This window comes from Strix aluco, chromosome 20 (assembly GCF_031877795.1).
Source record: "Strix aluco isolate bStrAlu1 chromosome 20, bStrAlu1.hap1, whole genome shotgun sequence".
Taxonomy (NCBI): domain Eukaryota; kingdom Metazoa; phylum Chordata; class Aves; order Strigiformes; family Strigidae; genus Strix; species Strix aluco.
In genome coordinates, this window is record NC_133950.1 from 16,347,532 (window position 1) to 16,359,533 (window position 12,002).

At 36.5% G+C, this 12,002-nt stretch overlaps 1 protein-coding gene across 9 annotated transcripts in view; it reads left to right on the top strand.

Annotated features, from left to right (window-relative positions):
* The window catches only part of RALGPS1 (Ral GEF with PH domain and SH3 binding motif 1), a 130,234-nt gene that overhangs the window by 43,991 nt on the left and 74,241 nt on the right, over positions 1 to 12,002 (top strand). For 5 of the 9 annotated variants that reach the window (XM_074846289.1, XM_074846287.1, XM_074846286.1 and 2 more), the window contains 5 exons: positions 2,438 to 2,488; positions 7,326 to 7,409; positions 7,901 to 7,990; positions 9,624 to 9,716; positions 10,900 to 11,026. In XM_074846289.1, coding sequence (XP_074702390.1) covers positions 2,438 to 2,488; positions 7,326 to 7,409; positions 7,901 to 7,990; positions 9,624 to 9,716; positions 10,900 to 11,026 — 445 coding nt within the window. Of the gene's footprint in view, positions 1 to 719; positions 762 to 2,437; positions 2,489 to 7,325; positions 7,410 to 7,900; positions 7,991 to 8,081; positions 8,139 to 9,623; positions 9,717 to 10,899; positions 11,027 to 12,002 lie in introns of all 9 variants that reach the window. The other 4 variants (XM_074846294.1, XM_074846290.1, XM_074846291.1 and 1 more) reach the window with 4 other exon arrangements.

Here is a 12,002-nt window from a genome sequence, read left to right on the forward strand (position 1 = left end):
GCATCAACTCAGATGATCCGTGGCCAAGGACTACTGTCAGAAATGCGTAGAGCCACAATTTAGACGGGCCTGTAAAACAGAGATGTCTAATTTCATCAGAGGAAACTGAGTATTAAGTCCAAAGAGAGCCTGGAACGTAGTGTGTAGTCTACACCAGGAAAAATGAATTTGTGGTGATATCAGAACTGTATTTATACAATGATCAAGTCAAGGTAAGGTTGTTCCTAACATACAACTCATCAGTTTTCTATTAGGTTCCTAATTCCTACTGCTGTTGGTTTGAGACGGAAACTTGCTGATGAGGGTCTTGATTTAATGGTACACTTCAAAAACACACGCATATGTGCACACACCCTCCCTTATGTCACTGTAACCTGTCTTTTAACTCTGAAGTCCAAACTTCTGTAAGTTGCTTTTCTCTTTCCAGTTCCACTTGCCACCTAGCCTTGAACAAAACAAACAAAAAACCCACCAAAGGCAGAAGAAACCCAAAATTGAAATGTGTGTCTGTAAGACTGGCAGTGAGGCTGGAAGAAATCATATGTAAGCCCTCATGGTAGGGCTGTTTGTTTGGGGCTGCTTGGTTTGTTGATGATGATTTTAATAAGGTTACACAAACTTTTTAACACCAAGGCTTTCCTAGCCAGAGTAGCTATTCTCCTTGTGCCACATTAAAACCTTTTCATTGGTTTACCGTGATCCTCTTTTCTTATTGACAGCTCAAGTAATGTTTACTGCTTCTGTTCCACCCAGAGAAGCAGGTAATTTCTTTTTTTCAGTAAATAAAAGCAACCAGTAAATTATACATACAATTTCTTGCTACTCAAGACTGTAGTAGTCTGAGTGTTTCAAATAACTTGAAACAGTTCAGTTAGGGAGAATGAAAAAAAACCCACAGGTCTGGGTTTACTGTAGTTAGTACAATTTGGTTACTGGATATCAGGGCAGAGATCTGTAGAAGAGGGGATTGCTGTATGGAATATAAATATTTAGAGAAAGGGAATGGAGCCAAGTTAAGGTCACTTCCAAGTTTAGTGTGTTGTGTTCCTTTTTAAAATTTAGAAGCAATGGAGGAGAAATTTCCTGGCAGTAGTCACATACATAACAAAAAGACCAGCAATTTGTCAATACTACTGAATTTTGTTTTCACCTTTTTGGTGATTTTGATTGAACCCATGTCTTGTTGAAATGATTACTAATTCTCACTGAAAACTTCTTTATTAATGTCAAATAATATGGCTTATAGTCAACTTGGAGCCTCTGCTGTGCATCTTATTAGGAGACAGTCAAGAAGTTGCAAACAGGCATTTGTGACTGCAGTCAGTTAATAACAACTGAGTTTGTAAATACCCAAACATTACTCAGAATATAAATAGCAAAACTGAGTGCTGCTAAGAGTGTTCAGCTAGGGCTTTGTGGCAAAATCTTTGACTTGGCATAATATAAAAGCAAGAGATAGAGAGTGTAAATTAACCATTTATGGAAGGAAATTTTTTTCATGTCTGTCAGATTTTATGGGCCTTTAACTTTCCTAGGCTTATGTCTGAGGAATCATACTTGTAGTAGAAACCTTATTAAAACTACGTTTAAACAGATAGGTTAATTGGTGGAATCAAATGAGCACTTTGAGGGGGGATAAGCATGTTTTTGCTACTTTGGGTTTAGTGTAACAAAATGGCCAACAGAAGCTTTGCTGGGGAAAGATCCAAAGAAGTGTTCTTTGACACTTTCTTTTACACAGTCAGGTAAATTACAAAGTTAAAAGCTCTGTAGGTTTATACACTCACAGTATAATTGAAGTACCTATTGGTTAAACATAACTTATGTAACTTCCAAATATATAATGTCATTCGATCGCTGAAGCAATTCAAGTATCTTATCACTCAGATGCTGAAAATGTTCTATAAATGCTTTTTTCCAAAATCATTGGCTTTGAAACAGCGTTACAATGTCTCATTAGGACATACTCATCAGTGACTTAAGATCTGTGTATGACCCCTTTAAAGCATACTCCAACCTTAACTGATTAACACATCATAATGCTTTATTGCCTTTCAAACCAGTGAACATAAAATATATGCTGCTTTCTGTGTGAAAGGCAAATAATTCTTCCTGCCATTACTGTTTTGGCCCTTTACTGACATAGCAGAAAGACTCTCAAACACAGGTTTTTCCTCTTAGACTGCTGCAGGTGCTGCAGACCTGCAGTGAGGTACAGCCGGTAGATGGGAGGGACTCTGGTGGTCTGTTGCACGAAGGCTGCTGGAGTTCCCACTTGTGTGTGCCAGCCTGGACAGGGGAGCCCGAATTAGGACTAGTCAGTTCTGGTCTGTGGAGAAAAGGTGACTGTATGCTTTGTAGTTACTAAAGGGCAGATGTAAATACATGATTGTTAGCTCTTCCTATCACATTATTTAAAATTTTATCTTTATTGCAGAGCCAGATTACATTGATGGATATGCCAGTATTTAAAGCTATACAGCCAGAGGTAGGTTTCCTTACTGTCTGCTCACACCTTTGGAATTCAGTGCCTGAGGAAATGTAACCATTTAAATAATGCTTTTTCATTCAAAAATGCTCAAATTCTTGCACTGCACTAGTACTCTTCTAGGCTTATTCCTTGTTAGCACTGTGAATCTGTAGCCCAGCCTGATTTACTTTGATTTGTCATCTGTTGCCAAAAGAGATGACTGTGCTTTTCTGGAAATCTTCCTGTCCTGTTTTGTGTTCAGTGTTTCTTCAGGATAAATTTATCAAATATCAAAATTCTCTACTCTCCCTTCTGCTCCTGTTTTTAAGTTCACATCTGATTTCAGAGTTTGACTTACGCCTCTAGTCATAACCTGTATTTTAGTCTGCATCAGCCACTTGGTAAACTTCTTAATTTGTACTATCATGTTTAAGATTCATATCTGAGGGAATAGATCAGCCCAAACCCTTAAAAGTTATTCTATTAGTGTCCTTTAATTTTTTTAACCTTTTAAGAAAGACACAGAAAGAAACTCGAGGCCTGTTGAGGAAGAGCAATCAAAATTAACATAGACATTTGAAAATCAGAAATAAGAACTTCAGAAATTAAGAATGAAGGTGGTTATCAGAATATGTTAATTTGAATGAAAGTGATATGTCATCTCGGTATTTTGGTGAAATCTATTTTCTGCAAAAGGTGCAAGAATTGCGTGTTTCCAGCTTCCAAGTTCTTTAATATAAGAACACGTCCTTAGATCCATTATGGTTTATTGTCTTGTGCCTCAGTGGAATATCATGAATACATAAAGGGCAAAAACCCCCCTATATTAGTGGAACTGAATTTCTGAAAACCTCAGAAAGGGCAGTCCAGTTTAGAAGGTTCTTGGTTGAAACTCAATCCATCTAATTTGGTCACTAAAACCAACTTGTTGTATATTACAGTGGTTCAGAGAGGTTAGCAGCCTTCTATTTTGAGAAAATATAGGAAGGAAAATAAAAATTAATGTAACTGGTGTCTTGCCTTCCTGTCAGATAAACTAGGTTTTTTTCGAGAACACCAAGACAGTTTTGTGGCTGAAAACACTTTCATGCTTTTGAATTACATGGGTTCTCCAGGCAGTCGGGGGAGTGTTTTCTTTACTGTGGGGGAAAAAATGGCAAATGAACAATGCAATAAGAAACCAGCAATACCCATAGAAAAATCTGTTAACACGAAAATATCAGTACTTACCAACAGATACATATATACTTTTTCATGAGAAAATTTTGCTAAGAAAAACATCAGGTAGAACAAAATGGAGGTTTCACCAAAAGCAGAGGTAGTGTGATACCCTGAGGAGATGAAGGAATGCAAAATAAAATACCAAACTATAGATGTTCATATTTAAAGTGAATTTTGCGTTTGCTTTAATTGCTATGAAATACCTGTGACATAGAATTTTATAGCAAAACAAAATACTGATTTGTTGTTCTTTTTCGTTGTCATTCTTTCATTTCACCTTTTGGAAATGAAATTTCCTGAACTCTACTCTGGCAGATAGATGCAACTTAGTGAGAAATTATCAGAAAAAAATGAATGTCATATTTTCAGCTTCTGCTAGAATAAAGGTCTGTGTATGAGCAACAGTTGCCATAAACGATTAGGTTTTAATTGTATTTTCTGACTTTCATCTTACTGGAATTACCAATACAATTTAATTGTTTGTTTGCCAAAAATAAACAACTGTTTCTATCCTGAAATTATGCCAACTGTAGGACTAGGTTTTAAAGCAAGATATAGTCTGTGTATTTGCCATCTACCTGCCTCTTGTTGCTAGACTAAGAAGGTTAAAATCACCCAGTTGGATCAAATATTAACGTATAGTCTGTAGTTGTCCGCATTTGCTTGAGGCCTGGCAGCCTCTTCAGCTAAGTCAGCGTGTGCTCTCCTGTGTCCGTAAGCTCGGACACCCTTTGACAAACCTCCCCTTTGAGGTCTGCAGGGTTTCACGCAGATGACTGCTGGCTCTTGCACTGTTCGTGGGCAGGCGTTGTCTGACATTTTACACCAGAACTCTGCCTTGTTGGAGTCTTCCCATGGTGTCCCTGGATTGCATGGTAGAAGGAAAGGCCAATGTTCTGGTTGAAACCTGTGTTTGATCACGTCACTGCTTAGGGTGGGGGCAGAGTTATGGTCCCTGCTTTTCCTTTCATAACCTGCTTGTGCAAGGTGGTCACGGTTGCTCTGCAGAATCAGCTTTTGCGTGCAGGGAGCAACGCTGGATACACTGGTACGTGGGCGAGAGCGGTTGTGGTGAGGCTGCAGGGGTTTGCTGCCTTCGCAGGGAAGTTTCCTTAGTTAGCAGCTGTTGGGCTGGTGCTTTACTGAGGTACCTGCTGGTGAATTTTGTGTTTGGGGGAAGAGCGTTGTATTGGTTTTTTCTTCAGGTTTTAGTCTTTAACATGAGCTTATGCAGGGATGGAAAGACCTAAGGTTTCAGAGTTCTGGTTGCCAAGTCTTATCTCAGACACACAAATACCCTTTAAACCTAGTACTTGCTGAGGCTTTTCTGCTTTTTGATTGAGCTATTACTAGAAAAACACATTTGCATGTTACTTTGCAAGAGTTCAGTAAGAAGACATCTGATTAACAATTCTTTTTTTTCCAGCAGAAATAACTATGCTTACATTCTAGATTTCTACGTAACTTTATTTAGGGTTTTTTTTTCCAAAGTTCTGGAAATTGTGGTCTCCACAGATTTCAGGGTTTTCTTGCACACTTGATTGTAAAGTTTCTTGTGATTGTGTGCACTGAAGAAATTGCCTTCATCCTTCCATACAAAAAGATAAAGCGTAATTCTAGAACACAGTATGTTTTAGCAGTATTAAAAAAATTCAGCGGGGCATGTTGGATCAATTACTCTTATCAACCTTCCTATTCAGTCCAAATTTTAAACCTAGTCAAATGATTTTTACCGTGCACAGGGTTTTCCATTGTTGCTCACTAGCCCTCTGGCAACTGCTTGATATCCTTAGGTTCCTGACCTCTTCCACTTTTCTGATAAATGTAAATTTTGCTGTCCCTAGTAGAGTGACTGAGATTTTTCCACATAAACTTATTATTTCCAGACTCTTAAGACCAGACGTGCAGCGATCACGTGGAGAATCTGTGTCTTGACAGATCTGAATTGGCATTTTTATCTGCAGAAGGCTTAAATGCTGGAAGACAGGGATACAAAGTATGTTTGGAACTGGAAATGCTTTTCCTGGTGCTCACACAGGAACATGCAGACCTCAGCATCTCCAGAGTGTGTTCCGTTTGTCAGAATGTGCAAAGTGCACAGAGGCAGAATTCTCTTTGGTTGAGTCTCTGCCTTTTCATGTGAAGTGTCTAAAGTTAATAGCATACATCTGAAAAGTTGAACAACATTTTGATTGAAACTGAAATTTGTGGTTCTAAAAACAGAAGAGTGATTTAGAACTGGTGTTATGGAGAACTCATTTCCAGTATGTAGTATCCACCACGCATCAGATCTGAATATGAAGATTGTATAGATATGTGGTAACGTGAATCTGTAGTTAAAAAGAGGCAGGCTGTCTAAATATATTTGGAACTGCCTAAAATAACTATTGGAAAATAGACACTTTCTTTCTGGCTAAATCAAATTTGCAGTTATAATTTCAAATTCCTTTTGATGCGTAATTTAATACAGTTTATTTAAGGAGAAAATCATTAATCTGCTTTTTAGCTCTTCTGTTTACTTTATACTTCCCACAGGAATTTCTACTATTTATTTTGCAGGTTAGGTGAAATATTATTTTTTGCCATAGAGCACTGGGATTTTATTATGAATTGAAACTGATTAGTTGTGATTACCACGTATACTACAGAATTTGTGATTTTTCCTATTACTTTGAACTGGGTTGACTTTGAAGTAGTTGCCGTAATGAAAGAGCATTCAGAAATTTGTTTCATATACTGTGACTGAACTATGCAACCTGCTGGCAACTTTTTGCTTTATTAGCACCAGAGTGCTAATCCATATTCTTAAGTATATGCCACACTTCAATCAAGTCTGGCTAAACTCCTATGGCTTAAAAAAACAGCCAAAAAAAATCAAAATCCGAAATAGAACAGAGTTCTAACCGCAACCTTCTGTCCACCAGAAGACCTTCAGACTTAAGACTGTTAATGCCTAGCCTTTTTATTAAATTATAGACTTTCTCAGTCTGAGTATCACGTATGGAGATTTCAGGGTTTTTTAAATTAGTTTTTAACTGCTGTAAATGCTTTTTAAATGCTTTAGATCTCGCATTATAATAAAAAAATGGGAGATTGAATATGCTGAACTGTGGAGTATTCATGGAAGTTCTACTAACTGTGAGGAAGACATTCAGGAATAATAGCTAGGCTATCACTTCTAGTTGCACAGCTGAATTTTGTACTTGATAACTACTTCTAATACTGCTTATTGACATGTTTAGCTTCAATTTTGAACCAGATAAGAGTATGTACTAGCAAAGTCTTTACTCCTGTGTCTGCTGAGTTGCTCATATGAGGGAACCCTGGACTGTAATAATCAGTGCAGAATGAAACTTGAGACATCAGTTGTGCCTGGTTGTTTAGTCTCTCTATATCTGAATGTTAATAATGATGTCTGTTTTTTTCTAGTATCAGGAGACTATTCAAATCACATCATTTATATACATCAGGAAAACACAGAAGTGTTTGGTTAGACTAGCTGTCATTGGATCAGTGCCTTGGATTGGTTCTAGTAGTTATCTGATAGATGCTTCTGTCATGTATCAGTTTTTGCACCTTTAAATGTTTTTAAACATTACTGATTTTTAAGGCAATTCTCAAATGTGTTTCCTAGGAACTAGCCAGCTGTGGATGGAATAAGAAAGAAAAACATATACTCGCTCCAAATATTGTTGCCTTTACTAGGAGGTTTAACCAGGTAAATGATTCGATTGCTGTGATGAACAGGTACTGTTTGACAGTTGTCTTTGAGTATAAAGTTAAATAGAACTACTCCTATGAATTAAAATTTAAGAATATTTTTCTAAGTGAGGATTAAGATTTTAAAATGGCAGTTCCTGTTTTCAATTGCTTTGTCCACATTTTTGTGTTGTTCCTCTAGACCGTTGGTTTGTATTTATTAGTTCCTGATCATTTTTGCTTATGTGTCATGGTACAACATCAGCAGTTATTTTCCTTCTTTTCTGTGTTTCACCTGCTCATTCAGTTACCTTAGTGTTTGCTCACTTCTCTACCAGCAGTAAGGTTTTCAGGTAATTGCAGCTATACAGATGAGAGTTTACGGGATTAGAACTCTCTTCCTTCTTTACCTTGTTTTCTTTCTGGAGCATCATGAAAGTTTACAAATATTTCATCTAATAAAGTCCTTTTTTTTGTAAATAAATTCAGTTATGTGTGTTTACTTTATAGGTCAGTTTTTGGGTTGTACGAGAAATATTAACAGCACAGACCTTAAAAATAAGGGCAGAAATATTGAGCCATTTTGTGAAAATAGCTAAAGTAAGTGCAAATTTCTTGTACTATCATTCAAAATCTTACTTCCTTTTTGTTTGTTTCTGCACTACTCCTGTGAACCGTTGTTGGATTACAGAGGGTAACGTTCTGTTTTAGCTTATCTGCTATGTTGTACCACATGAATAAGATAAAGGTATGACATCTGTTGTTTTTACTTCGTTAAATAAAACTACCCAGTTCAGTGTGAGTTGTCTTGTACCTTTGCCTAACAAGTTTAAAAGTGGTTTGTCTTGTTGATGGCCAGCTATGTGTTGCCAACACTGAACATGGTTGTAAACTGTTCTGTTTTTTGTCTCCCCCCCATTCAAACTTAACTTTTATAAAAAGAAATCTCTTGCTTCCAAAATGGCTATTGTGATACTTGTATTCCTACTTGTAACATGTAGTTGCTGGTATAAAGTATCTCTGTTAAAGCTCAGTTATTTTAATGAAGTTTGAGCACTGCATTTTACAAGTCATTCTTAACTTTTTAAAAACTATTTTTAAAAATCCTTCTCTCCTTCATGACCTGTGGTCATTCTGTTTTGTATGACCCTGTGTGACACTTACTAATATTAGTAAAAAGACAGCACTTGGCTCAAAGGCCTGAGCTAATCTTGTACATGTGAAATGTGTGTGTGTGTAGGTAATTAGGATAGTATTTTCCATGTATTACTAAATATTTTTGTTTTGGTATTGTGAACGTTTCCAATCAGTTTACTTAGCAGTTTTGTGTTTGCGCAGAAGAGAATGTGTCTGAATAATTCCTGACACAAATGCATAGTCCAGGCACTAGGAGAATGGTCAACTTGCAGGTGTTAGGTTGTTCTTAGAAATAAGAGGTTTGGGTTTGGTTTTTTCTCCCTGCAAAAAGGAAAACACTACCCTCTTTTTCATTTTTTTTATTTTTCCCACCCCGTTCCTCCTTTTCCCTCAATACAATCCAGATCTTTCTCAAATGTTCCTAAGCAATGAGTAAATCGATAACTCGAGGATGAATCCGAACTCTTTTTAAGATTTACAAAGAAGCTACATGACAGCAGTTCTCATTTTTCTATCTTTCTGGAACTATGTTGTAGGAAACTTTATCATCTAAGACATCTTTATTCCAAAGTATTGTCTCTTGAGATCAATGTGTTTTGAGTAATTGACAACATAGAATGAGTGTAAAGTACGTTGAAGTGAGGAAAATTCGTCCTGTAAAACAGATTACAAAATAAAAAGTTATATTAATTCTGAAAGGGTCATCAGCAGCTTTGGTTAATGTTTTTGGCTTAATTCAATTTTAAATTTCAAAAATTATCCCCATTTTCAAGAACAATGCATCAAATAATTTTTTCATATTTTCTGTTCCTGAAGGAACAGCCTTAGAAAATAATAAATTCAAATTAAATACAGTCTGTATTCTCATAGCTGTAATGCATTTTGTTTTGAGGGGTATATTTGGAAAATTTGCAACTTTTAAAGTGGTGTTAATAGTTCTGCACATTGACAGCATTGGATAATGTTGTCTGCAGTCATTGATGAAAAGTTTATATTTTATTAATGAAAAAAAAATATATTTTATTAATGCAACTTTGAGATTAATTAATTGTTTCCTTTTTTGATGTGCTAAAAAGTTGTTACTCCCTTTTTTCAGAAGCTTCTAGAACTGAATAACCTTCATTCTCTTATGTCTGTGGTGTCAGCACTGCAGAGCGCACCTATCTTCAGGCTGACCAAAACCTGGGCTGTAAGTTATTCCTTGACCATTGACTTTTCTGTCTTGTTTGAATTGTGAGATTTTCTGAACTATTCTGAATTGTGAAATGGTATGCTCTGGAAGAAGATCCTTTATATTCTTAATCTTGTGGTACCAGTAGTGATCTGTTACGTGTTTTGTGAAAGCAGAGTTTAAATGGCTGCATATTTTTAAACAATCCTTTTTCCTGTAAGTTTCTTGTTTTTCTGTCTGTTCTCGAAGTCACTGATTATATGCTCAAGAGGACTTCAATCTTAGAAGACCCTCACAGAGTGTGTATCAGTATCCCGTGCCAAGCCCAGCCTGCGCTGAGCATCCCCAGGGCGTCCCCGGGCAGCGGGTCTCTGGAAGCGGCTGGGCTGAGGAGGCTGCCCAGGGCCTTGGCGGAGGGGCTGTACCGGGATGTGCTGTGGAACAGCTGCCTGTTCTCAGCCGCAGGGAGCCAGCGCTCAGCGCCGTAGTTCTCCACTTGTTGTGACTCAACTGGCTTTTAAAATCATCTTAAAAACATCGCTGGTGTTTCTGAAAACAGCTGAAACAGGGAACGTGTTTTCATAGCTGCAGTTGTGTATTTTATGTTTACTTGTCAATGTTCTGTCACTTCAGGATCTTTTGCATTGCTAAATATTTTTCTGATTTTTCTGTAGTAAGTCCAGGAATAGAAAACAGAGATTTAAGAATCATAGTGATTTTCTTTCCTTATACTTTTTTTCAAAAAGTTTTGTCATACTTTTAATAAGGCGCTGTTGAAATGGCACAATCTACATTTATTTAGAGCATTTTCCATTGCTGTTTCTACTTTCAAATTGAAGGGTATTTTTAGCAGTTCTGATAAACTATGAGAGTGTTGGTGACTGTATAGTAACATATATTTTTCTCTAAAAATTTAATATTGCTGAAGTTACTCAAAACTCTGAGGTAGTGATATGTGGATCCTTGATAAACTATACAGAAATAATAATCATATTTCTTCACATCTTAAGATTTACACTGAATTGCTTTTTTTTTTTTTCTTAACAGGTAGCATGTTTTCAAACACTGTGCTTGTTTGGGTGATGATTAATCTTAATTTGACTATGTTTTTATTTACTGTGGGTGGTTCAACCAATTTTATTTGTTGTCTTTGTGCGGATTTGTTTTTTAAAATTTTATGATCTTCATTTTTTCTATGTAGCTTTTGAATCGCAAAGACAAGACCACCTTTGAGAAGTTAGACTATTTACTGTCTAAGGAAGATAATTATAAAAGGACACGAGAGTACATCAGAAGCTTAAAAATGGTTCCTGCTATTCCATATTTAGGTGAGTGTGAACAATTACCTTATTTATCTGTAGTTCATTTTGACTGATGAGCACTAATGTAGCATGTTGTGCACCTGAAGAACACCGTATATAGAATGTATGGTTCACTTCGTATCTAGAAAAATTACATCTGGTGGAGATTTTTAAGCTGCACACTGCCTAGGATCTCAGAATTGTAGAAGTTTTGTGCATTACTGACATCTGAAACTACAAGCATGTCTTTGTTTACTGTCCTTTTGATGTCTTCAGAATTTACAAGAGCGTTGGGTTTCAGAAGTGTCTTTACAGCGTGATTTGAGATCTTGTTCCTGTAGCTTTCAGTTTTGTGAACTGTTTTTTCAGATGCCTCATAACTTGGTGTCTCTAAGCTGTAGTTGTTGGTTTGTGTCAGTTTCTTGTAAAGACTTTGAAAAGAGATACAAACCAAATACTCAATTCAGCTGATGGACTTGTCTTTTCAGTGTTCCCTGGTATTATTCATGTAGACACACTATATCATTATGTCCCCAACGGCTCTTTTAACTTGCAGTTCCTGCCCATTACTCAACTGTGCTAGCATTCCTGAGGAACACTGCAAAAAACAGATTCCTGTTAAGGCCATTCACACACTGGAATGTCTTTCCTAGTGATGGATTTTTTAAAAGAAAGAGTTAATCTAAGAAGTATTTAACCAGGTCTTCTGTAAGGGATATAATAGAAATAGTAAGATAATTTATTGTAATTATTTTTAGTGCCCAAGACAAATAGAGTGCTTTTTCTATAGCAGTCCACGTATGCAAAGCATGGTCCTGTTGAAGTCATTGTTCTGAACATTCTGTAAATGACTTCCAGAAAAAATATATTTTAAAAAAATCAAGCTAAGTCTGGAATTTCCATCACAGATATTCGGCACAAGTCACTCATGTTTGACACAGTTATAAGTAACAGAATACACCATAAAGAGATCTCTTAAACATTTTAAAGTATTGGTACAACT